At 46.5% G+C, this 27,553-nt stretch overlaps 1 protein-coding gene across 1 annotated transcript; it reads right to left on the bottom strand.

The window, feature by feature from the left end:
• Lgi2 (leucine rich repeat LGI family member 2) lies at positions 1–27,553 on the bottom strand. The gene is made up of 8 exons (XM_032916782.1): positions 27,344–27,553; positions 25,492–25,563; positions 23,627–23,698; positions 21,748–21,819; positions 17,257–17,328; positions 16,418–16,587; positions 8,635–8,799; positions 1–921 (listed from the first exon to the last, which is right to left on the bottom strand). Exons 1-8 carry the CDS (start codon positions 27,529–27,531, stop codon positions 104–106), a joined length of 1,629 nt encoding a protein of 542 aa, XP_032772673.1. The 5' UTR covers positions 27,532–27,553; the 3' UTR covers positions 1–103.

Below are 27,553 nucleotides of genomic sequence, written 5' to 3'. Positions count from 1 at the left end.
TTATTTTATGATTTTTTATTATTATTATTTTTATTTCCTCTTGGTCCTGCCTCTCTTGTGAGAGCTAACACTATGCGTCTTTGAAATCCTTCCGATCACACCTTCACAAACTTAAATCAACAATGATATGTTCAAAAATCTTTGTCTTCCCTTTGAAACTGGATGCAAAAAAGAAATCTCTCCTGTCGGTGGAGACGGCTGTGAAGGAGCGGGGCGCCTGCACATAGATTTCTTTAAACTTTTTAAACTGCTGTTTCTCTTTATCCCACTGGTATATCTGTGAGAACGTGTAGTCACTCCCCAGGGCCAGGTAGTGGTTCTCTTTGAAGGAGAAGGGTTGCAAGGTCATGGCCCCCCGGGACGGAAGGGCCTGGACCTCCACAAACTGCTTACTGTTCCACCGCATGACCCGAGAGTCCCCGATGAACCGGGTGAGGGAAAGGTACAGGGTGTTCTGCATTCGGAAGCTCTTCACGGCCAGCACATCCTCCATGTTGGGGATGTCGCCATGAGGGACAAACTTCTTGGAACTTTTATTCCACTGCAAGATGATGGGAACCTGGGAGCGGCTAGACAGGATGAGGTGTGACTTCCCATCAATGTCAACAAACTCTGCATCCGTGTCCCTGAACCACTCATGTAGTGACTGGTAGGAGTAAAACCCTTTGCTGTTCCATTTGTACACTGTGGACAGCCCCGCTTTCGAGCTGTCAGCGATGATGAAGAACGTCTCATCGTCGATCTCAAACAGCTCGATGTCATTGGGCTTGGAAATTCGAGATACCTCTATGTCTTGGAACTTGACAAACTTTGTCCAGCTCTCGTCGTATTTGTAAATGTGGGAGCCACCAAAGAGTTGGGCCACCACCACAAAGACCTGGTCGTCAATGAGGATGGCCTTGCAGCCCACGATGGACTGACCTGTGGCCAAAAGAAAGAGAAGGTGTTAGTGTGGCTGCAGTGAGTGGTCCCTCCAGACCGCAGCGCAGGTGCTGCTGACCCAAAGGTACTGTGGTACTGTGGAAGCCAACATGTGCTTTCTTGTGAACTTAAATCTAGACTTGCCAAATGACAATTCTATTCCTTGATACAAGCCCAAAAGAGCTTAAAACAAGGCCTGGAAGAGACACCTGGACACTAAATTGAGAGACCAGATGTTCATGTTCAGTCTCTTCTGAAGGGACCATTGGAAAGATGAAGACGTAGCTTGCAGTTGGGGGTCTGAAACAGCCAAACAGACCAAAGGAAAGCCAGGGCTCTAGAAACCTGACCTTGATTAGGTCTAAAATAAGCATTGGGGTTGAAACAGTGAGGGTGGTGTCTTAGGTATGGTTTCTATTGCTGTGACAAAGACACCATGACCATAACCAAAAGCAACTTGTGGAGAAGAAGCTTATTTAATTGTATGGGTCTATATTACAGTCCATCACTGAGGGAAGTCAGGGCAGGAACCTGGAGGGAGCAGAGGTAGGAAATGGAGCAGAAACTATGGAGGAAGGCAGCTTACTGGCTTAATCCTTGTGGTTTGCTCAACCTGCTTTTTTACACCATCCAGAACCACCCAGGAGTGGTACCACCCACAGAGAGTTGGACCCCTCCCCAACATCAACCATCAATCAAGAAAATGTCATCCAGATGTACAAACACACATGCCTTCAGGACAGTCTTATGGATACATTTTCCTCTTCTCAGATATGTTTAGATTTATGTCAAGTTGACAAAAGCCAACCAGGACAGTCACTGGGAACATTGGGGAAGATACAGAAGAGAGCTTGCAGCTGGGGTCTGACACAGCCAAACAGACCCAGGGAGGAGAGGAGAGGCAGAGCTTTAGGAAAACCAACCAAGCCAGTCTTGGCCAGCTCCCACAGATTCCTTTTTGGGGGAATGTACTGGCCAGTTTTATGTCAACTTGGGCCAAGTTAGAGCCACCAAAGAGGAGGGAGACTCAATTAAGAAAATGCTCCCATAGGATCATGTTGTAGGGGTTGGGGATTTAGCTCAGCGGTAGAGCACTTGCCTAGCAAGCGCAAGGCCCTGGGTTCGGTCCCCAGCTCTGAAAAAAAAAAAAAGAAAAAGAAAAAAAAAAAAAAGATCATGTTGTAGATAAGACTGTAAGGTATTTTCTTAATTAATGACTGATGGGGGAGGACCCAGCTCATTATGGGTGGTGCCATCCCTGGACTGGTGGTCCTGGGCTCTATTAGGAAGCAAGGCTGACAAAGCAATGGGGAGCAAGCAGAGAGCAGGACCCTTCCATGCTGTCTGCAACCGCTCCTGCCCCCAGGTTCCTACCTGGCTTGAGTTCCTGTTCTGACTTCCTTAGATGATAAACCATGATGGTGAAGCATAAGCTGAATAAACCCTTTCCTCTCCCAAGTTGCTTTGGTCATGGCGTTTCATCACAGCAATGGAAACCCAAGCTAAAACGGGAGCAGGAACCATTGCTCTTTCTCCGAGTAAACTTGTCAACTGCATTGGTAGTTAGACCTTTCTTGCATTTCCATGCATTCTTGCACTAAAGACATTTAATGATAACAAACTAAATTGTGGATAAACATGATTCCTCAGCTATTTTAGCAACTGGACCATCCTGAGCCACCCCAAGGGTGGATAACTGGAGATTGGTAAGTCAAGGATTAGAAGTCCAGATGTAGAGATGGCTGGCTGCCATGCTGCCACGCTGGGTCTGTCCTCCATTCTAGTGGGCATAGTTTACTTTTACTTACCCTCCTGTTAAAAATAAACAGACCACTCATTCTAGCTGTGCCCCTCTGTGAGCTCTACTCCCTCAGGAGATCAAGATTTCTGCCATGGCTAGGGCTAGGGAGAGTTCAGGAGTGGGAATTTCTCCATCTATAACAACCTTGAAGGAATTGTGCCAGGAAGTAGGGGTTCAGAGAGGTAACTACGTCACAACAACAACAGAAACCCTAGGGACCACCTTCTGCCCTTTCACCACGAGAGACTGGTGCAGGACTGGGGTGGGGTGCACTGAGAGACTAGGGAAATGGCTCTGGGCATCAGCACAAGGACCTGAGATCAAATGCCAAGTCCTAGAGTCCCTGTGCTCCTTCCTGTAGCAAGATGGGAGAAGGAGACAGGGTGAGCTCTCCAGCTAGCTAGCCTGGTGTAGACAACAACAAAAGAGAAATCTGTCTCAAACAACATGAAGGGCGAGGATGGACATCCAAGGTTGTCTTCTGACCCCACCCCCCACATGCAATGTGGCACACATGTGCCTGCTCACACGCCACACACATGCACACACACACACACACACACACACACACACACACACACACACACACACACACACACACACACACACACACACAGCCATAGCCATGAAGGGTGATCTTGCACCAGACATGAAATCTGCTGGGATCTTGATCTTGGATGTCTCAGACTCTAGAACTTGAAAAAGAAATTTCTGTTGCTTAAACGCCTTCCTGTAATAGCAGCACTAAATATACCAAGACTGTCTGTCCTATTGGAAGCACCATTACACACAACAGCTGAAAGGTGGATGCTAGATCCACGCTTCCACGGACAGATGAAGGGATAAACCAACTGCGGCCCATGAACACCGAGAATAGGATTCATTCAGCCTCCAAAAGGAGGAAAGCCCGATGCTTAGTACAACCCAGACTGGTCTCATCTGCTAAGTGAGTGAGGCCAGCCATGAACGGACAAAGCACAAAGAGTGGCCCTAAAGGGATGGGGAGGGGAAGAGCTACTGTTTAGTAGCTACGTTGTCAAGGAGACATGAAGACCGATCGCCCCAATGCCAGTGCACCCAACACCACAGCACAGTATACAAGACGTGGCAGGATGGTGTTTTGCACTGCTTGTCTCCATGGTGGGGTCCTCAGGGCCTCTGAAGACAAAGAGCGTGCAAGACTCTTAGTGCATGGCACTGGCACACAGGAGCGGCCTTACAGGGTAAGGGAAGTAACGATCCTGACAATCTCAAGACACCCCCGCCTCTCAATGCTTCCCCACAGTCGGAAACGCCTGTGGGATTTACAGTGGTCTGAGACCCAGCTCAGTATCACAGAGGACCCACTCCCCTGCCCTGGGTCACCACTCTACGCTGGACTCCCATCCTCCACCGAAGAAGACCACCTAACAAAGAGGGCTGTCCCGCCTTCCAGGTCATACGTTTTGTCTTTCTTTAATTTTCCTGGTAATTTGACCAAAGTAAATTTGGTCTGTAAATTACAAGGATAATGATCCAATTTCTGTCCTGAAGATTAGCTTTGGGCCTAATCAGTGGCTTTCCAAAAGGCATTTATTTTTTTCTTTTATTGTTCTGAACTTCCTTCAACCTGATCTTTTGCATTGTTTTTGTTTTGTTTTGGTTTGGTTTGGTTTGGGTTTTTTTGTTTGTTTGTTTGTTCTTGTTTTTGTTTTTTTTCTGTTTTGGTAATGTTCACCAAAGCAAAATGGGTAAACTTAGAAACTGGGTCCTCGTAACCAGACACTGTCCTAAGCACCTTTGCCTGTCTACTCTCTCTTTCCAATCACCGCTGGAGACAGGACAAGTCTTACCAGCATGTTCATCTTGACAATGAGACACAGAAGGGTTAAGCATTTCATATAAAGTCATATAGCCGGTATGTGATAGTGCCTAGGTTTTAAATCTATATCACCCATATTCCATCACTAAAGTACCAAAAAGACACACCCAAAATTAAATCCTATGCTGAAACCAACATTAATTGGTGAATATTAATATTTTGATATATTTCCTTAATATTTAATCTATTATCAATATCTATATATCACTATATCAAATATGCTTTTTTAAAAAACACTGGGGCTTATACTACATATATGCTTTTAGAAACCTACTTTTACATGTATATCCATGCACATCTGTGTGTGCTATGAGCACATGTGCATTCAGAGACCAGAAGAGAAGTCTGGTTCTTGTTCCTCACTGCAGGCCCCAGGCATCCTCCTGGCTCTGCCTCCTCAGAGCTGACATTATAAGCACAAGGCGGCGTGTCTATCTGTTTTTTAAATGTGGGTTCTGAGGATCAAACTCAGGCTCTCATCCTTGCTGGCAATGCTGTTCCAACTGCGCTATCTCTCATCCTTAGAACCTACTTTTTTCATGCAATCCACATGCTGTTAGCTATCGTCTACAACTGGATTTTTAGATTACTATATATTGGCTCTCGAGAGATGGCTTAGAGTTTAAGAGCATTTGATTTTTTTTTCCCAGAGGACCCCAGATTTGATTCCAAGCACCCACATTGCAGCCATCAGGGCTCTTGTGCCATCTTCTGGGCTCTGTGGTCACCAGGAATACAAGTGGTGCACATACATATACAGAAGCAAAACATCCATAAAAATAAAGTGTAATAGAACTAAAAGAGAGAAAAAAACATTATGCAACATTACATTGTATAAATGCACCATATCCTATTTAACGGATCCTATACTGCAGGACAAAGCAGTTTGTTCTAGTTTTTCATTATTGATAATCCCTTTCACATACCGTTAAATAAACATACTTTTAAAACCTCTGACAGTGTTCTCACGTGTAACAATCTGCTAGCATAAATGTTGGGTGTCTTTTTTAAGACTTTAGGGCTTGAACTACCAAAGCGCTCTTCAAAAACTCCCACACCACGAAGAGCAACTTCTAAGTCAAGCTGGCTACAAAGGCCCCATCCCTAAGGGAGACCTTAAGCCTGTCTTGTATAGAGAAGGGTTTCAATCCCACTGTCCAGGTGACCAGTGTGTGTACACTCAATATATACTCATCTGTCTATCTGACTGACTGACTGTCAGTACAGGAGCCAAGATTACAAGTCTAAACATGCAAAAGTCTTAAAACAATGAAAATACAAAAAGAACAACAAAGGAAGAGAGGAAGCATCGGGGACGTGAACATGACCACTGGGTTTCTCAGTGGAGACAAAGGAACACCTCACCAGGGCCCCAGAAGAGAAACTGGGTGCCTCCGATTCCTCGGAAACCCTACCTATCAGGCACATATTGAGAACACACTGGGGTTGGGGATTTAGCTCAGCGGTAGAGCGCTTGCCTAGCGAGTGCAAGGCCCAGGGTTCGAACCCCAGCTCCGAAAAAAAAAAAAAAAAAAAAAAAAAAAAAAAGGAGAACACACTGAGCAGCTCCTTCTGACTTAAGAGTCGGCCATGACAAAGCAAGGTGATGAACGAGGAAGGCCCACTACAAGGAAGGGAGAATCATCCACACTCTCTCTTACTCTTGTTCACAGCCAGTGGCTCCACACATGGCTTTGCCTGACCACCCAAGCCAGAAGGACTCTTTCACACCAAGCTAAACTAGCGACCAAGAACAGGCACCCTCTTCCCCTGAACGAGCAATTCGCTCTCAGGAGCCTCAGCCAGTTCTGGTGTTCTCTGTGCCTATAAAAGTCTCAGAAGTCTTGGCTGAAGTCAGGAAGGTGGGGTGGGTCTCTGGTGGAGGAGAACTGGTTCCATTTCATCCCTGGTGGATAAGGCTGCCATTGGCCTCAGGGTCTGCCCACTACACACAACACCTATTACATCCTTCCCAGATTGCCACGTCTGATCACTAATCCCATTTCATAGATGAAATCGAAGCCCACTGTGCTGATGAAAGAAACCTATGAACATTAATGAACTTGCCCAGATACTATGTCCCCACCAGCTAGAATGCAGCTAGCTCAGAGGAAGTGCCCAATAAACGCATGCAGGAAGAACGAATGATTTACAGTTGCCCCCAGTGCTAGAGTTAAAACAATAACTTCTTAACCAGGAGAGTAGAATCTCTAGGTGGAGGGAAATCTACTTTACCAGCTGGGCTGGGTCAAACGCCTTGGCTAAGGACCACCTCTGGAGAGGAAGGCTCACCTTAAGCCGGGCTAATGAGTTGGGTGGACTAATTAGTCCTTTAATGAGATTTCCTTCCTTCCCAGAATCCTCACTTCTAGTGCAGAAGCTTACAGACCCAGACCGCAGCCAAGTGGGTTCGTAAGTCTGAGTTTGTGAATTGCTCAGAGAAGTGTCTAACTTTTATTTCTCGTCTCTCTTTTCTAAGTCTGCTTCCTCAACACTTTATTTAGCCTTTGCCTTCTTCCTTACCCTTTCTCTAAAGCTCTCCTCCCTACCACATGGCCTCTTGTCTGCCTGTATCTGACCGTACCAGCTTAACTGGCATGGCCTTTTCTTCTCTCTTCATTTACCCGCTGCATGCAGCTACTGAGACTTACAGCTTGTGTGCCCTGTGCTTTTCTTTTTAATACTAATAAAATTCCCCTTGTGCTTACATTGGAGCTCAGTCTTAAAACTTAACTAATGAGACTAAAAACCCTAAAAGGGGACCCCAGTCTCCCCTAAATTGCTAGCTGCAGTGAGTGTCAAGGGCAGGTGAACAGCAATGCTACTCCTTTCTGTCCTCATAGAACTGGGATGGGGACACATATAGGGACAGGTTCTGTCCCTGAATGAAGAGAGTAGGTCACTTGGAAAGCTGTGCTGACTGTGCTGACACAGGCAGGAGTCAGACCACGCATCTTCCTCCAAGCTCTAAGACCAAAACCATGAAGCAAACTCTGACAGGAGATCAAGCTCTTCTCACATCCTCTCTTTCCCCAGCCATGGTCCAGGTTCAAGGTCCTTCGTGCAGATCTTCACTGAGTCAGTGCTCCCAGACCCTGCTCCAAGGACAGTGCACTGCACACCAGAAGGCCAGGTGGCTATGGCAGCAGCAACGAGCTCATGTGAAATGGCATCTCCCGGGCATCAGGCTCATGATTAGACTCATTCCCCAGTGAAATGCCACTGTTTCTGCCTACCTATGTATAGACACTTGTGCCTGAGAAAGTCCTAGGATTTTCCCAACCCAGAATTTGTACCATGATCTACTCCAGAGAAACAGTTCAATGTCTCCTGGAGCCCAGGCAGGAAGTCTCTTGAAGGACAATGGTCAGTCTTTCAGAGTGCTGATTGAAACTGTCAGTATCCGTTATACTGACAAGCTGAGAAGACTGAAAGATTGTTTTGGTCTCTAATTTTATCCATTTACTTAAAGAACAAACAGACAGTTCATTTTTAGTATCACTAAAACCCTCCGAATTCATTATCAGAATCGAAAGAAGCCAAAGGTCTGAATGTATGACCAGTCCATTCTCATTGCTACGTTTCTACCAAGTGTGAGCAGAGACCATCGTGACCCAGCAAGGGAGCATGGGAGCAAGCAATGGGAGGAGGGGTGGAGTGTGTGTGTGTGTGTGTGTGTGTGTGTGTGTGTGTGTGTGTGTGTGTGTGTGTGTTAGTATATTAGTTAATAATCAGCTTAACAAAACCAAAGCTGTGACTTAACTCTGGTACAGCCTCCTGAACTATGCAGGACCATGGGATTCCCATGTGACTTCTTACCACTGAAGGAAGAAGTTTTTCCCCTTTCTCACGGAGTTGTCACTTCCTCTTTTCCAAAGGAACCACCACCAGTGAGAAATCACCACCTGAAATTCCACACTCACCAATGTCTGACCATCCATACAGAGAAAACCTTAGAGGGACCGTGAGTGTGGACTGGAATGTGGTCCCTACCTCCCTCCCCTCCAGCTAGGGCATCAAGCCTTCCCTTGATGTGTCTTTCACAACATACCTGTGATATTGTCATAACTCCGGAAATTCATTTCTATGTGGTCCCACTCCAACACCATACAGTTCTCCATGCTAGGCTGTGCGATGGCCACGTACACGTCATTCTTGGAGTTGAATGTGTCTACTGACACCGACTGGTATGGCAGAGTCTGATGAACGACAAAATCTGAGAGTGGGTGTGGAAAAACAAGTATTAGTTCATAAAATCCCAGTGAGAATTCCAACTGCCATTCTCTCTGCTTTACACTATCAGTCTGGGGACCCGGGGAGGAGCCGGGACCTCCACACTGCCCTGTGGACTCTGAAAGATAGGACTGTCAGGTCGGTGCAGTTTTTGATACTGCGCCCTCCACCCACTCCCCTTCCCCCACCGCACCCCCATCCTCCACCCCACACGTTAACAATGAGGTCTCAACGGAGACCTGGCTTTCAGAGAGCCAGGGCAGGAAATTCATGAAGCTGGCATGCAAATTATTCTTTGACAGGGGATGCTGTGTTCTAGTAAGTTCTGAGAATGCCAAGCCTCTAGCTCTCTCAGAGCAGCCCCTGCAGGGAAGACGCTGGCTGAATACGGCTCGATGATATCCTTCTCAAACTCACCCAACACAGGAACCCTGTGGTCGCCTGTGATTTACACCCAGTTCCACAAACTCCTACAGGGAAACAGCACCCCTGCAGGCCACAGGGAGCTCTACACTCCAAACAGGGCATACATAAGTTTGGGAACAAATATCTTCTGCAGGGGTCTAAAGGACCCCTGGGGAAGTTGAGGGGAACCTAAATGAGCTCCCTGGATACCAGTCTTGATGTCTCGTGCCTACGGTCTAGGCATCATGACATAGCAGTGAGCAGACACAGAACTCTGCAGGAACATGTACAGCACAATGACACAGGGACTGAGTGTTCCTCACCCACACAAAGCCCATGAGTGACAACCAACTCTGTGAAAGATTGGGTATGGCACAGAATTGCCAAGGGATGGCCTGCCCATAGTGCTAGCATAGCCTGTAAGTGGGGGGGGATTAGAAATCTAGAAAAGAAATAATTTTAAAAACACACACACACACACACACACACACACACACACACACACACACACACACACGGCAGGATGCATGGAGCATGCCTCTGATCCCAGGACTCAGGGGACACAAGCGAGTGGATTTCTTTGAATCCAAGCCAGCCTGGTCTCTATAGAAAGCTCCAGGCTAGCTAGGGCTACACAGAGAGACCCTGATCAACAAACAAACAAACAAAACCTCACAACAAGTGGTCAAAAACCAGAGACTAAGCCGTTCTTCCGGCCAGAAATGTTCCAACGAGTGCAGCCCTGGTTGTGCATCCAGGAGGAGATGGTGGGGTTTGCCCAGAGCTTCCTCATCCAAACCCTAACCATCTTTACTCAAGGTCGTGTCACCAACAAGGCCATCTCTAACCAGCCCCCCACAACACTACCCGGCTCATCTCTACACACTGATGTTTCAGGCTTTATTATAGGACTCCAAATAACAGTGTCAGAGTCCCACGTGGAGACATTGTCACAAAGAAGTCACACGGGCCATGCATCAAGGGAGCCCAGTTCCGTCAGGGGCAGGAAAACAGACAGCGGCTGGGCAAGGGTTGAGGTGGCAAGTGAGAAGCAGGGGTGGGAAGAGTTAGTAAAGGCAGGTGGCAGGAAAGCCAGGACTCAGGGGACAAGGACTGTGTGAGGTTCTAGGATGACCATTGTGCCTAGAGGCAAATGTCCTGAAGCTACTTCCTGTCCTAAAGACCCAGGACTGGTAACTTTCAGGTCTCCGTTCATCTGTCCTAAGGAAGGAGGCTCTCCCTCTCAGCTCCATGGTGGGTACAGATCTTGCCGGGTGAAAATGCCCACCACAGCACACTCAGAATAAACAGATCAGACGCGGGTTATCCCACCTGCGTCTGCATCCTGACCGTCTTTGTGAGGTGGGAAGTGTCTACTTTAATCACATTGTTGCTGAGTTGATGCTTGGTGGTCTGAGTAACCTTGGGGAGGACTTTCTCTCTCTTCCTATGCACGGGAGAGGGAATGCACGCATCTGTGACACATTTGCATGCATGTGAGTACCATTTAGCCCAGCACAAAAGGAAGTTCCATGCACCTGCATTGTAAGAGGTGCCCCTTCTTCATCTGGGGTACCCAGTAAGTGCTTATTACACTATTTTTACTATGGGTGAGCATGGCCTCAACCCGGGTCTGTCATGGAGCCTCTGGGAGACAGACAAGGAGGCTGAATACAGCAGCCAGGTCCTGTGAGAAGGGAGAGACAGGAAAGGAGTTTGTCACTGGGAACTAAGAGGAGGATGCTTCCGTAGTCCAACACATAGGTGACTGAGGGTGGTGGAGGGATAGATGTTTCTAGAAAACAGGGTGCCCCTCCCCATATCCTGACAGAGAGCAAAGAGTCCAGGGGAGGCCAGGCTTGGCAGACAGGCAGGCCGAGCTTCCATGTGACTGACGGAGGGAGATGGAGCCTCAGGAGCACCTAGGGTATGATCAGAGGAACCTGCATTTCCAAAGGTGTCAGGCAAAGCACCTAGCCCATGCTAATCATGGTGATTTTACTTCTGCAAGATGACATAGCAAGCCGCCTGCTGAAGACTTAGGGAAGACTCCCTATAGCTTCTAGCCTGCTCCTGATGCCCCCCTCCCCAAGAAACAACTGCCACATCAGTGCAGAAGGCAACTAGCAAGTGCTCAAGGCTGCTTCTGTTCAAGGCAGGTGAACAGGAAGAAAAGAAGTCGTTCCTGCAAGCTCCCTTTCTTGGCCTCCAAAACATGGAAGGATGCAGCTCTCTTCCCCTCAGCAGAGATGGTGATAAACTCTTCTCTGTTAAGCTGCTTTTCTTTCATCATGAAGGCCACAGATCCTAAATGCTCCCTGACAGCTACCTGCTGGCTTCCATTTCTCTCCCAGTTGTGCTCTCAAGTCCCAGAGATGTCAGCCTCTGCAAGAGAATGTGTGCACGCTAAGGAGAACAAAAGCGTTCCACCTGTTCTGAGGAGTCCTGGCACAAAGGATCTACCAGAATAGGGGCCTCAGAGATGGTTAAGTGCTTAAGAGGGCTTGCTTGCCCAAATTCAACTCCCAGCACCATGTCAGGTGCCTCACAACTACCTGTAACTCCAGCTCCAAGGGATACCACACCCTCTTCTGATCTCCATAGGCACAAATGTATGCCCAAATCCATAGGAATATGCACACTTAAAAAAAGAAAATGAGTTTTGTTTGTTAAAAAAAAAAAGTTCTAACCCCCAAATTTGTCTTGTCTACAAGAAATGCAGGGAAAGGGATGGAGCAGAGACTGAGGGAATGACCAACCAATAACTGGTCCAACTTGAGACCTATCCCGTGGGCAAGCACCAATCCCTGACACTATTAATGACACTCTGTTATGCAGCCAAACATTGGGTGGAGCTTGGGGACTCTCATAGAAGAGTTAAGGGAAGGATTGAGGTCCCTGAAGGAGATATAAGAGCTCCACAGGAAGATTAAGGGTCAACTAACCTGGACCCTTGGAAGCTCTCAGAGACTGAACCACCAACCAAAGAGCACACACAGGTTGGACCGAGGCCTCCCCACACATACATAGCAGAAGTGCAGCTTGGTCTCCACGTGGGTCCGCCAACCACTGAGGTGGGGCCTATCCCTAAAGCTGGTGCCTGTCTGTGAGCTACATTCCCCTAACTGGGCTGCCTTGCCTGGCCTCAGTGGGAGAAGGTGCGCCTAGCCCTGCAACGAATTGATGTACCAGGATTGGTGGATAGAAAGCGGAACCTCTACTTTCTCAGAGGAAAAAGGGAGGGGAGATGGGAGGAGGAACTATTGGGGGGGTGCAGGGGGCCTGGGAGTAGTAGCATCGATCTGGATGCAAACTAAATTTTAAAAAAAAGTTCCACCAGAATACAGAATATGTTATAACAATCAAGCTTCCCTGGTCCCGTTTTAATTTATTTTTCCAAATTGAATTCATCGTTTCATATTTCCTATACTCTGACTATCTGGCATGACGCACACTGCTAATCACTGAAATGACTAATCCTTCATAGAAGACCTAGTGCCATGCCCACCACCAAAGGGACAGTGACCGAGACACGGGTGTCTATACACTCTGGGGAACGGACGGCACAAGTGAAATTTAAACACCCTTTCCTACCCCGTATCTGAACTTGAACTTTTACAAAAGCCAAAGGCGTGGTCATTGTGGAGAGACCTCAGAGGACACACAGACCGAAGTGACATCAATTTTCTAGCGTTAAAATATTAATGGTGTGTGCCTCCACCAGAGCCGCTGCCTCCATTCACGGAAGATCAAGTTCATGATGTCAGTGGGTCTCTTACAACCTCAGCCTTTCCCCCGCTGGAATCCACGGATTTTTACATAGCTATTTATAGAACTTGCAGGGAATAAATTATACATGATGCTGAGCCTACGGGGAGAGAGAGTGCACATTAATGCATTATTTCTCGTTGCATTTTCATCAGCCCCGAAATGGGGACGGCAGCAGGACAATTAGGATGCGCAACTCACTCCCTCTAAGGAATTTAGCGAATTATCCACCTAACATGGGATCATCGATGGGTAACAGGAACCTCTGCCTAGTTAAAAATAGACTTCAAGGGGAGGGTGTGGAAGAATTGTGATTAATCTGAACTGCTGAGGCAGCGGGTGATGGCTGCCTGCTCATTACTCTCCTCTGCGGAGGGAACAGCATGGTAACAATGCCCTCCTCTCTTGGGCCAAACAGATCTGAGCTAAGAGAAAGACTCCATAGTAAGGAAGCCATAAAGTGACCCTGGGCGCTCTCTCACCCCCCCCACCCCACCCCAGTGTGTGTGTGTGTGTGTGTGTGTCTGTCTGTCTGTCTATCTGCCTGTCTCTCCAGGACTCTAGTCTCTGTCCTCCAGGCATCTTCATATCTACCCTGCAAAGTCTTTTGTACTAGAGGCCAGGGCTTGATGTGAGCAGAAGACAGGCAAGTCATACCCTCATAATTTATGGAGGGTATGTGGCTGGGACAGTATCTGGGGACAGGTCATCTTGTGTCATTTCACCCATCTGCCCACCACATAGAACAACACTGGAGCAGAGCGAGGGTATCCATGAGCCTTAAGGTAACAGAGACGGTAGAGTCAGCTAGGTCTCACCCGAAAGCCTCGTGTGGCCTTTGTAAAGGAGCAGGAACCTTTTTGGCAAAGACAACTAGGCCAAGAGAGATGGCTCGAGGGTTTTAAAGGACGCTGTCCCCATAGATTCTGAGACTCGGGATCTGGCTGTTCCAGTTCCACACTGTCTCTTTCCCAATGACAACCCTTGATCCCAGAATGTGATTAGAACCGTCCAGAAGGCCTTGAGGTCAGAAATCCTGTTTTCTGGTATAAATTATGCTCTCTTCCCAGAGTGACCACTTTCTATAGCAATGCTGTTCTCTCTTGGGCCAAACAGAGATCTGAGCTAAGATTCCACAGTAAGGCAGCCATAAGGTGACCCTGAACCCCCTCCGCCCCCCATCTTCTCAGAAATAGATACTGTGACCAGGTTCAAAGGGAATGGTGGGAAATGACAACCTCTCTGTGGAGTTTAGAGAACTCTCCAGGAAAGAATTGAAGGCAAGGCCAAGAGGAGCCTCAGATACCGTACTTAATGCCATGTACTTAATGCCAAATGGTGTCCCGTGATGCCTTTCTATACAAATGTCATTGACCATGACCTCTGATTTATTGGCCTGATAGCATAATAAACAACCTTAGTGGCCTGGCTGAGTGAAGGGCACCTGCCAATCACACAGCTGAGTAACCCCAGCTCTGCGGTGAAAGGCACGGCTACTTTCTTGAAACTCCAGTTTCCCGTAAGAGAGCAAAACTTGTGAGTTTTCTAGCTGCAAACACATGAGTGCACGCATGTGCACATGTGTGCACTCGAACACAGACACACACACGCACATGCACATACACACACACACACACACACACACACACACACACATTCAAACACCTGGAATTCATTTCTACCTGGAGGCTTTTGGCTTATGTGTTTGGAAGGCAGTAGTATATTTTGGCTTAAATATGATACTTTGTTCTTGGGCATCTTTCTGATTTTTGTGTTTCTTTAATCATTTTTTTCTGGGTTCTCCTCCCCACTGTTCTTTTGACATGCCTTCAGGCTTTTTAGATAGCAACTCCTAACCTCACTGTTTATTTCCACAAACATCTAGAAATCTGGCTACACACTGTGGATTGATCCTCCCTCCTTGAAAATCTAGTTTTAGAAGCAGTGGAAACCTGCTTGAACCTTTCAAATGGAGGTATCCCTCCCTCTCCCCCTCTCTACCTGCAGGGACTTGGAGGGAATCAGCATCTTAATTTTATATTATAACCTCAAAAATGTAGAAAGGGAAACCCCGAGGTGGGCTCTCAATAAAACAAAGCCAAACCACCTTTACAGTTCCCTTCAGTGCGACTGTTTTTCTTGGGCAAGCACTTGTCAAGGTATATATTCTGCCTTGCCAGTGGCTATAACTTCCCCAGTTATCTCATCCTACTTGAAATGGAAAAGAATTTGTAGATATAAAAATCTGGTATTAAGCTTATAGTAAGTATCATCTTACTAGAGAAAAATAAAAAGCCTGCGACAGTAAAAATACTCAGGCCCTCTGCACTGGCTCTGGCAGGCCAGGCCTGTTTGAAGAGGATCCTCGTGCCAAATTCTCAAGTCTGCATTTTAATCTTTAAAAGACAGACAGACAGACAGATGGGCGGTCTGGGAGAGCTAGCTTTAGCTTGGTCAGAAAAGTATTTTCTACATTTGAAGACTTAAATTTTCTTTCCCAGAACTCACATAAAAAAACCTGGATGTGGTAAAATTCACACAAAAGCCCAGTGCTGGCGAGGCAGAGACAGGCAGAGAGAGACCTGTCTCACTGGCTATGCAATCCAGCTGAATCAGCAGGTTCTGGACCAATGAGAGATAAAGCCTCAAAAAGCATCCTGAGGAACGACACCCAAGCTTGACCTTTGGTATCCACATAGCCCGGCATGCACACGCAAGAACATTTGCATGCACTCGATGCACTCGGACACACAAACATACAATTAGAGGGAAGAAACAACACTGGAAAGTTTGAATTTTGCAAAGAACCAAAATTAAAACAGGCTTGGTGAAAACAACAAAAACAACAACAGCAGCAACAACAACAACAAAAACGTGTGCAATACCAAGCCCTTGGGAGGTCGAAACAATTGCCTCAACTTCAAGGCCAGGTTCTTCAGTTTAACAAGAATCAGGCTAGCCTGAGCTACATAGCAATCCCTTGTCCCCGAAAGGGGAAAAGGATAAAGAATGAATTAAAATTAGAGCCAATACAGTTAACAAAATCTTCCCCAACTGTTGAGATGTCCTCCGAACCACACTGAGTCATCTTCTTAAACTTTTAACATGACTTACTTTGTGTGTGTACACGTGTGTGCGTAGGCACGCTCATGTGTACCTCAAGTCAGTCAATCAGTTCTCTCCTTCAACCACAGAGGTCTCCGGCACTGGACTCAGGTCACCAAACTTGGTGGCAAGCACCTCGACTCAACGAGCCACCTGGTCAGCCCTGACTCAGCTCTTTTAAAATCCCTATACTTCCTCTAAAGTGATTTTTATAGAAAATATCTCCTTTCGCTTTCCTTCGTACGCCCTGCATGGTCTACAGGGAGAACAAAGGGTTGTCCTATATGCCCACCGCTGAGTCTGAGGACAGAGGCTCCGGCTACCTGTGGTGGTGCACTCATAGTCAAAGCTGGTCACGTCGTTGAGTTTCTTCTCCTGGTATTCTGGTGGACCGATACACAGCACATCAGACACCGTGGAATTTGTCATCTTCAGCCACAGATACAGCCATTTGGCTTTGCAGTCACATTCAAATTTATTACCCCTTAAGTCTCTGAAATACAAAACCCACATCCATACACAGGGAAGCAGACATCTGATGTGTTTGGGCAGTAATAGGAAACACTGGAGTTATCGCCTGACAGATCTAAAACCATCCGGATACGGAATTTAAACACAAACAGTTGTATTTCACAGATCTTATTTCTCATACTGACTGTTGCCTTTATTGAATACTCCTTGATGTGGTGATTTTAGTTGAATGGCATACAGAGAGTTCTACAAAAATGAGACATTGGCTCTCCTAAAATTGTCTCAGTGCGATGCTGGAAGTGGGAAGGGATGAAGAAAAACTGCCCCAGTGTAGGTTCCTGGAAATGAAAACAGGAGCTGATAGGAAGGCAGTATTCACAAATACAACTGGAACATCCAGGGTCTTGTTAACCTGCCTCCAGTAAGATGTGCTACAGTCACAATGCTTCCAGTAAAACTTGAGAAGGCAAAGCAGGTGGGCAGACCACACAGGGACCAGCCAGCCAGCACGCCTAATTTACTATTGGACTCGGGGTACAATATCTAATGGCTGGAATCAACACAAGACAATACACATGCTGTTTCTCTGTGTGTACTACTTTGTGGTCAGCAGTCGAGAGCGAAGGGATTTGAAAGACGTAATTGACTAGGGCCCGTGGCAGTGTACACAAATTTAAATTGCATTACTCACAGTTCAATCAGGGAATCCAGATCGCTGAACACATCCCTTGGAAGTGCTTTAATGTGGTTGTTGGCCAAAGAACTAGAAAAAGAAAGTCACATTTTAATGTGGTTACTACCTTCCTGCCAGTCATTCTCAAGTTCCTTTAAGTATGCCTAATGATTCAAAGAGAGTTCCTAGCCTTCTCATCAAAACATGGCTCAATCCATAGTTTGATCATCACTGAAAGACACAAATTCCTTTACACGAAGACAACTGGATTCCAATGTAAGCTTGCTTTTGCTTTGAAAATAAGTAAGCTCTTTATGCAGAGCTATTAAACTACAGATGGCTTCTACAGTTGCTGGAATAAAAGCCAAGGTTCTAGGCCAGGCCTAGTGGAGCAACACCCTTAATTCCAACCCTTGTGGGGCAGAGGCAGGTGGATCTCTATGAGTTTGAGGCCAGCCTGGTCTACAGAATGAGTTCCAGGCCAGTTCATCTTATCTTCAAAAACAGGAAGAAAAAAAAAAGCAAGGTTCCATTTCACGGCATGTAGGACTCTCCATAGTCTAAGACCCTCCCCATTAGGTGAGACTGCACTGCCCACTACTCTAATCCAGCCACACATGAATCTCTGTCATCTCTGTCATCGCTCCTTGGTCTTGACCGGAAGACGGTCATTTGCAAACTATATTTTAATTGTTTGCTTCTTGACTGTGTAACTTCTCAACCCAAAAGCAGCACACAGAGACTGCTGTCCATTCATGGTTTTATCCCATCCATACAACAGGACATACACACAGGAAGTTGTGAAACTTTGGCTAATGAAGATGGATACGCTATTTTTGAATGAATGAAGCATCAATATGAGACAAACAGAAGATTCACAATCCTCTCCCAAAGAGTCCAAGTGTATGTGATTATCTCTGCTTCTGAAATGGACTCTGTGAACACTCTTGTACATGAAGACATTCTATACTGACACATTAGGATAACAATAAAATCTCACTGAAGTGGCATGCTTAGTGAAGAACTGATTACGATCAATTTCATCTTCTCATTAACCGAGGTTGATGAGAAATCGTTCCCCTGTTGCAGAGGTTTCTGAGATGTTAGTCCACACCCAGCTCCGGCTAAACTAGACGTTATGACGAGCCTTAGCTCCCATCGATTCGAGACTCTGCAATGCCCTGTTGCCAGCCCGTTGAGGATGGACGCCCACAGTGCAGTGCTGCTGTGAGAAGATGCTAGACAGAAATGATGTATACCAAGTCGGTGTTTCCCCATATACTAAAGTAACGTGGCCAAGAAATGTATACCTTCTTCTAGAGTTTTCTTCTACTCTTGAGTACAAATGGCAATGTGTATAAATGACAAATATGAAGATAGGTTATTAAAATGTATAAAGTTAGTCATGCCTAGTCATAGCATGCTCATGGCCCATCTGGGAATGACAGGCAAATGAATGAGTACTTCTGTTTACAGTCAGCAGGGTGTGGTAGAAAGCGTAGGCCCATTTTGACTGCAAACACTCTTCCTTCAAATACTGACTGAGAATGGGAAGCACAGTAGTTTCTAGTCATCCCCTTCCCACTCCAGTAACCATAAATGGCTTAGAGTAACATTTCATGTGCTATTTTACCTTGCTTTTCGTAATGAGGCCCTTACACATTTTTTGATGTGTTGGGAAATAAGTTGATTATATAATCACATTGAATGTACACTGGGGGTAATTTTTGTAAAAACTTTAAAGGGGGTGTTTGATTTAATATAGAAAGGAAAGCACAAAAAACTTAAGCTAAATATCAGTTAATTAAATCGGTTGGGTTTTGTTGTTGTTTTTGTTTTGTTTTGTTTTGTTTTTAATGTGGCTATTTGGAAACTGTTGCACTGAAATGGTAATAATGTAACAATATATAGAGACTAGTCAAAGAAAAAAACCAAGCAAGCAACCAACCGAGTAACCAAACAAACAAACAAAATATATTTTGCTATTGCTCCAAGCTTGTAATTTAGGTTTCAAAAGCCAGCCCTATTTTCATGAGCTGTCTACCCTACCAGGCTAAGTGCTTAACATCTTCCTTTTAATTTCATTTTGTCTGCAAACCCATAGCACTTACTTCATTTCTCAAACTATTTAATAGCTTCCTGTCCCCTGGGTTCTATAAGAGTGCTGGAAAACAAATGTCCTAGATTTTAGTTACAGATTGGCACTGCTCCCTCTGCTTGGAACCTAACCTGTGTTTTAATATGAATGTGGGGATCTATGTGTTGAGAAAGTTCACAAAGGCCAACCTCGAACATCTCGTTTAAGTGAGAAGATTCCGAGTAGTGATTTCCCTAAGCGAGTGATTTCTGGAGCTGAGGCTTCCTCTGCATGAGAAGTTTAAGGGGGAAAAGGGCACGGTTCCATCTATAAACGATGTGTAAGTCCTGCCTGTAGCCTTTGACCAATAGCAACAGCCCACCTTCCTTCCCAAGTCTTGAGACCCACACTTATCTGCCTCATTTGCCCTTCTCAACCACATCTGCCCTTCAGCAGTCCCTATCTGGATATTCAAATCACCAAGAAAACTTAGCAATCCAGAGAGAAAACCAAGACTTTTTAATGACTGGAAGGATAAGATGATACTGTCATAGAAGAGGAGGAGGAAAATGATGATGAAGAAGATGGTGGTAGTGTGGTGGTGATGGTGGTGGTGATACCAGCCAAACCCTTGGCATTGGCATTTACTATGGAGAACAGGGTTACAGTCTTTGGGGCCAAACATCATAAACCCATTATGTACATCATACTGTCCATAGTCAGTAAAATAATGCTTCTCTTGGGAATGAGGGAACTAAGGGTCAGAAAAGCTAAGAAATAGCAGTAAGTAATTACTGGGTTGTGAACCTGAAGTCTCAGTCCACGGGAACTAAGGACTCCAGTACTTCCATAGAAAGAGAAACCCAAGAACGATGATGTCAACAGGACACATGTTTTCCTCTGCTGACAACTGTTTTGATCACCCCTGGTCTTTCCCTACCTCAGGCAGGGCATCTGCTTCATGGCCACAGACCGCAGGCTCACTGCGTCCACCAGCAGATGGCTTCACCAGGATCGTTACAGCTTAATGAGAAGACTCTTTGTGGTTGTTTTGGTTTGTTTTTCAAGACAGGGTCTCTCTGTGTATCCCTGGCTGTCCTGAAACTCACTCCGTAGACCAGAGAAGCCTCAGAGATCCACCTACTTCTCCGGGTGCTGGGATTAAAGGCATGCACTTCTACCCCAGCAAAAAGACTTAAATGACTATGCCCCTACCTTGTGGTCAGGGTTACACTCAAAGGTACCACCATCCCGGCCCAGCACCTAGATTCAGTGCTCTCCAGTTTCCCCAACTCTCCTTTTTACTGTAGACAAGGTGACTACAGACATATAGGACCCATCATCTTTCTCAGACAAAATTATCTATTATGCAAATGAAGCTCACATCTTAGCTAATAAATGCCATCTACCATGACAGTGATTGGTTTTCCAGTTTCACAAACACAGCCATTATTTTTTTCCAATCTTATTAACTTTTCTAAGTGCTTGCTTCATTCTGATATGCCAATCGATTCAGATCGATTTCTTTCCCCCCCCTCTGTTTCTCTGGCACGCTATTAAGGAATTGAAGAGCTTAGCTAAAACTACAGATTAATCCAACATAAAAGAATAAGCAACTTTCATCCTCACTCAATGTCTCTATACCCTCTAGGTGATGGCTTCTCTTGTCTCAGTTCCCAATTCTGTAGAATGGAAACTCACAAATTATTATAAAACCCAGGGAAGGTCTGTAGGTAACAGGCCTGGCACCAAGTAGATATAAGAACTATGCCTGTATCCCACTTCCTCCATGAGCAAATGACCCTCACAGCACTGATGTTTTCCCACTTCACATGGAGTCCTATGGTCTCCATGGTGACATAAGCTGATGGAGACCAAAATGCAGTTGGTCACCCCAACAAGTGCTGTCTGACAGCATGGGAACCTCTTAGGCAATCTGGAAATGAGTCTCCTTTGAGAGATGCTGTGAATAAGGAAACATCATGGAAACACCAAAGAAAAACAACCATGTGTGCATGTGTGTTCACGAACATGTGCACACATGTGAGTGTATGTGTGTTTGTATACATGTGTGCACATGTGACATCAGGAGTCATCCACCTTATGTTTTGAGACCAAGTTTCTCCCTGGGACCTGGGCATCGTTGCTTGGGCAAGGCTGGCTGTCCAAGTCGCAGGGATCCCCCTGTCTCTGCTTCCCCAGCACAGGGATTACAAGTATGTACCACGATGTCTGTCTTTTTACATGGGTTTTAGAAATCAACCCAGAGGGGGTTGGGGATTTAGCTCAGTGGTAGAGCGCTTGCCTAGCAAACGCAAGGCCCTGGGTTCGGGCCCAGCTCCAAAAAAAAGAAAAAAAAAAGAAAAAGAAATCAACCCAGAGGCCTCATGCTTTCATGGCCAGCCCCTTATAACATATTTCATAGGACTTACAGGTGAGTCAGGTCACGGAGGCCCCGAAAGGCATTTCTTGAAATGGTTTCTATTTTGTTCCCTTCAATGAACCTAAGGAGAGAAGCAACACAATACAACTGAATTCTCTCACCTAAACTCTCTCTAACAGATACAGTGTGCTTTGGCAATAAAATCGGAAAGCACTCAGGAAGTATAGACGCTCCAAAGTTAGCAGCAAGCTACGCTAAACGCCACGAGGGAGCTGGGCATGTGGGCAAGAACATGTGCTCTCTGCTCCAGACAGACCAGTACGGATGTCTCCAAATTCCAAGCTGGCAACATGGGCATCTTGGGTTTGAGCAAGGGACAAAGCACTGCACGGAGGCCAGAAATTCTCCCGTCTCTGCAACACTGGAAAGCTTCCAAGCAGTGTCCCTGCTTCCTCTACATTGGCCTGTGCCTTGCTATCCAAACTTACATCTCTGTATTTTAGTTTTTGCTGAGGAAGAGTTCTAGTAAGCATGGCTTCCAGAAACCTTGAGCTCATCCTGTCCTACATAGCCTGGGCAAGTGGTAACAGGCGGGGGGGGGGGGGAGAGGGAGGGTATTCTCAAGCTCCGGAGAAGGCTGAGAAGCAGAAAGGACAGGACCCGGAGCAAAGCTGACTTGCTCTGGGCTGAAATGGTACAGGGCTTGCACAGAGACCTTGTAGCAATGACATTGGCTAAGCTATAAACTCTCAGGATATGACAAGGATACATTGTAACTGTTTTCCAGGGCCAAGGAGCTGAGTCAAATGCTAGCCATCCACGGGAAAGGCTTTGCTACATCTGTGTCACAACGGATGAGTTAGGTCTCATAGGGAGCATTCTCTGATGCCTATTTTTAAAAACTCTGGTGTCTGTTTAGTACTAGACTTTAGCATACCCTGATAAGCTGCCTTTCTCCCCAATGCCCTGGGCAGCATTTGAACTCCCCACCAGAGAAAATCCTAAGAACCCCACAGCTATTCACGGGCTTTTGGGCGACCTTAGTGGCTTCAACCCTGCAGCTGTGACACTCTTTGCACATCAAATACATGCCAAAATACCGGATTATAAGAGGGTTCTCTGGAGAAAGAATTCCTGGGGAGACATCGTTCCCTGAGAGTTCATATCAGCAGAGAGCTTTTTCTACCTGGGATGTGTCTAGAATTCCAACATCTACCTGCTCACCTCAGATAAGACAGCAGGAACAAGTCTTTGCAAATCCTCTGAATGCTAAGCAGGAAATCCCTGACTGATAGCAGGATTAACGTTATTACAGACTCACCAAATACAAGGCTAGGACAACTTAAGGGGGAAGAGAAAGGTTTGAATGTGAGAAAGGCTGAAATAAGAACCACGGCCAAGCTCACTGTTAAAGGGAGAAATGGTTCATCTGAAGAAGGGAAAAGAATTCCCTCTCCTGCCTTCTTGTTGTTGTGGTTTGGTTTGGCTTTACATTTTTAGAAAAAGGAAAAAGCTAATTAGACCTTCAACACAACTCACAGAAGATAGAGCAAATGGGATATGGGACAGCTGGGTAAAAACAGGCAGTTTACCCCCAAATAGGGAAACTTTGTTTAAAAATACGTAGCCCCTAGAAGCGTCCAGCTCTATTTCTGGCCCATCAGCAAATCCATGCCTAGTTATGGAGGTAAAAATATCCAACCTGACTTCCAACTGTGCTTACTACATGACAACTTAAAGGTCAGCAGAGAATGAATGACTGAGTATCTCCAGCCTCCTCCTGCCCTAGCAAGCTGGGAAGTAAGTCAACTCTCAAGTCAGTGCTGGCATAAGTAGGGAGCTTGCTGCACCCCTATACCCACCACAGGACACAACTCAGAAACCTCCCAGAGGCAACAAACTTTCAGTAGACACCACACAACACTTACAGGTATTCAAGATGAAAAAGGCCAGCAAAGGCATCATCCCGGATCACCGTGAAGGAGTTAGAATTCAGCAATCTGAAAACAAGATAGGTTTTAACAGAGACAGAAAGGTTTGTGTGTGATGTGTGGCAAAGCCATTTCTTTTTCTTTTGCCGGATGATGATTTATGCAAATGAGGGCTATTCTCAGCCCAAGGACAACCCCTTAGGTCCCTATTGTCCTCACCACTGTGATAGGGACAGTAAGGAAGGGATTCTTGGTGGCTGAACTTTCTGCTATCTCTAATACTACCTGTCTCAATCATGGAGGATCTTAGGAATATGGACTGATGGCCACTATTCAAAAGCAATTTTCTGCTAGGCACAACAGGGCAGCCAATAAATACTTCAGGATACCCAAGAACCCATGGAATTACAGACCTACAAGGATCTAACCCAACTGTATTCTAGAGATATTTGAGCCCCAAGAGATTAAGAGACTTGACTAAATCACACAGTGGGGACCTAGAAGCAAAAATCCTTTCTTCCACACTGTAGTTTCTCATGAGAAATAATCATTTTTAAAAGGTTAATAAATCTCTAGAGGATTGTCTCTGTATAGTTTTCAATTTGGGTAGCTAGGTACCATTTGATAAATATTTATAAAACCACCTGCATTTATTTGACCAACTAATATCTATGCTATATTTCTATCCTAAAAGATTTGAGATGTAAGGTTATGTATGTATGTATGTATGTATGTATGTATGTATGTATGTATTGCAAAGTTGTATGTCCAAAGACATATCTGTGGGCACAAGTGTGCCACAACACACTTTAGCTGGAGTTATTTGCTGGAGTTAGTTCATTCTTTCCACCATACAGGACCCAGGGATCAAACTCAGGTCACTAGGTTTGGCAGCAAGCACCTTGGCCTTCTGAGCCATCTTGCTGGCATATGAACTGAGATTGTAAGCGGTAAGTTTAATGTTATAGAAGGTATACAACATATTAAGAACAAAACTACCGATGATAACTTCCTCAGTGCATTGCTTGCTATAGGTATGGTCTCACTACATCCAAAAAATATGCTATAGACTCTCGACTGTCTCTGATTTTTGTTTTGTTTGTGTAGGGCTAAGGATGGAACCCAGGGCCTCCTCCATGGTAGACAAGTGCTCTACCACTGAGCTACATGCCCTTGACACCTATACACCCCAGCCTAGTAAACTGCCTTCGAAAAGTGACTTTGGGAAATTCATTTTCATTATCGCACATCAACTGACTTATACAGGCACTCACCACGGTGACTTGGATGTGGTTCACTAAGAGGAGCTGGTGCTAACAAAGCTTTGGGCTTTGGGTTTGGCTCCTGATTCTGTGAATCAAGGCAAGGTATTTACCTTGCATGAGCATCCGTTTCTTCATCATGGGGAAAGAAAAGTGCCTTTTCTGAAGAGACGCCATGCCGGTGAGATACAAACACGCACACCTACCATGCTGCTTGCTGTCTGCACGTGAGACAAACTGAAGTGCTCCTATTTGAAGAGCAGTGTCGGGATTATCTATATTTTAATGATGTTTCTTTTTGAGGTGAGATGTTTGGGGAAACTCTGGTTATTGTCAATGCAGCTACCTCCCAGTTGCCTAATCTGTGATAGGGATGTACCACGAGTCCCAGTGGAGACATTGGCATAAAGTCGAGGAAGGCCCTGGAGCAGGAGAACAGTGGTTTAATGTGGACACCACAGGACAAACGAAAGCTAAGAGCCAGCCAGGGTCACTCAGAGGGCTGTGGATTATAGGAAGACCCACACCAACAAGGCAGACGCCGCCCTTCAAGGACTGTAGTCAGGGACCCCCATTTTGCAAAGAATGTCCCATACTCACAGCAGCTGTAGGGAAGGCAGATGGGAAAACATTCGGTCCTTGATTTCCAGAAATGTTCCATTTACTAGGCTCCTACGGGCAAGAGAGGGACAGAGTGAGGCCCAGGGTTCTTTCAGGAAGTGCCAAGCCAAGCGGGGCAGTTGGCATTTCCTCCACCTGAACTTCACACTCCTCCTCTCTGGGGTGAGGATTTTCGTCTTCCCAGGGAGCAGGATGAGAAGAGGAGAGTTGCTTTCCAGTAAACCTGATCAATAGGAAAACTAGTCTGGCTAACAGAATCCTGTGCTACGGGTCTGGCTCCTTGCACAGACAAGCTCAGTCAGCTTGAATCAATCCCCCAGTTTCCTTCGCTTAACTACAGGAGGCCTCAGCTGAAGGTGGATAATTACTTTACCCAGGATTCTGTTTGTGCAGACACAAAGTTAATGTTGGCCCACAAAACTCTGGGGTAGGATTAAGCATTCCCCTCGGAAGCACAAGTCTCTGAAAGACACTCTGAGCACTTCTGACTAAATGCACTGTGAAAGCCTTGGGGGAAACTCAGAGACACCTGAACTTGCCCAGGAAGGGAGAGGGCCAGATAAATGGTCAACCCGGAAAGGGAGCTTGGTTGCTTCTGCCTCAGGACTTTCTGAGCACAGCAGGACTTCCATACATTATTGGAGTTAACATGCAGAACACTTCGGCTTTGATCACATCCAAAGGAAAATTCTAGAATCCTCCATGGGATGGAATTTAGCAATAGTAAGAATCAAACAGGCCTGATGTTCCCCACAGCCAAACTCTTCCAACTTTTTACAAATGAAAACAGGACCCAGACCCTCTCCCTCCCTGAACACTGATGCTGTTTTTGCCTTGAAGAAGCACACGACCGCTGACACGCAGGGGAAAGCTCAAGCAACGTGCTCCCAGGACTCCCTCACCCTCAGGATTCCCTCTTCTACATCTGCAGGGGTACCCCAGCGCCTCAGCCTGGAATAAGGGACTATCCTAAGGTCCCTTCCATAACAAACATTTCACCACTGCCACTGTTTGAGACCTAGTTGAAAGTGCTTAGCAAGTGGGCAGAGGAATCTCTCTGGTTAGTTCTGTTAGTGCTGGTGATAAACACGACCCACCATGGAGAACGGTGGTAAAAGAGAGGACCTCGAACTCAAGGCAAGAAGTTGGGAGGTTTCCCTCACCAGGGGCTCGGCTGGACACTTCATATATGGTAAAGCACTCAGAAGTCCTCTGGGTTCCCCCTCTGTAAGCCACGTGGAGCAACCCCTCCACTTCCAGAAAGCTGTGTGCCTTGCACAGGCTAGACATTTCCTTGCCTGCGGTGTGGAGAGGTCAGGAGGGGGCCAACCTCCCAGCATAGCTGAGGCCCGCTGCGGTGAGGCCTCACCCATTCCTAACTAGCCTCTCAATCCCGGCGCGTACAGCTGCTCTCCAGTCACACACCCACCCACTCAACAACACAACAGAACCACTCAAAACTTTAAGGCACCCCAAGGATCACCCCTGAGGCCCGAAATACAGGCTGTGGACTCTGGTGCAGAGACCCTACCCACGGTGGGCTCTGGGTCTGCAGTAGCATCAGCTCCCTCAGGTAGGTCTGATGCAGGTGGCCTCGGGCCACAATGAGAAACTGTCACGCGGACCTGTCTGGATTCCCGTACTCTGGGGTTTAGAGTCCCCATATCCTCCACTCCACACAGATTCCACCCACATTCCGTGCCCCCAACCCAAACCCAAAGAAAGGGACTGAGGAGCAGGGTCAGGTGGCGCTGCCCCATCACCAGCCGCAACTCCCTGGTGGCGGCCGGCGCAGGGCAGGGCGGGGCGGAGATGGAGGGGTCCCACTCACAGGGAGCTGATGTCGCCAGGCACGATCCTAGGCACCCAAGAGGAGCCCACGCAGATGATGGACTCCTTGGTACAGCTGCAAGTGGCGGGGCAGCGCGCCAACCGCCTCACCTGCGCGCTCGGCGGGATGAGGCACGCGGCGCTCAGCAGCAGCAGCCCCAGCGCCCCGCCGCCTCTCCGTAGCGCCATGCCGGGTCCCCCGGTCCCCGCC

The sequence above is a fragment of the Rattus rattus genome, chromosome 11 (assembly GCF_011064425.1).
Source record: "Rattus rattus isolate New Zealand chromosome 11, Rrattus_CSIRO_v1, whole genome shotgun sequence".
Taxonomy (NCBI): domain Eukaryota; kingdom Metazoa; phylum Chordata; class Mammalia; order Rodentia; family Muridae; genus Rattus; species Rattus rattus.
This window is presented reverse-complemented; position numbering and strand designations above follow the sequence as displayed.

Coding starts and splice junctions, on each gene's coding strand:
- Lgi2 (XM_032916782.1), bottom strand. CDS start 27,531: ATGGCGCTACGGAGAGGCGGCGGGGCGCTGGGGCTGCTGCTGCTGAGC. Junction 21,820..23,626: donor CTTTTTCATCTTGAATACCT/GTAAGTGTTGTG, acceptor TTCTCTCCTTAG/GTTCATTGAAGGGAACAAAA. Junction 922..8,634: donor GAGTTATGACAATATCACAG/GTATGTTGTGAA, acceptor TTTTGGCCACAG/GTCAGTCCATCGTGGGCTGC.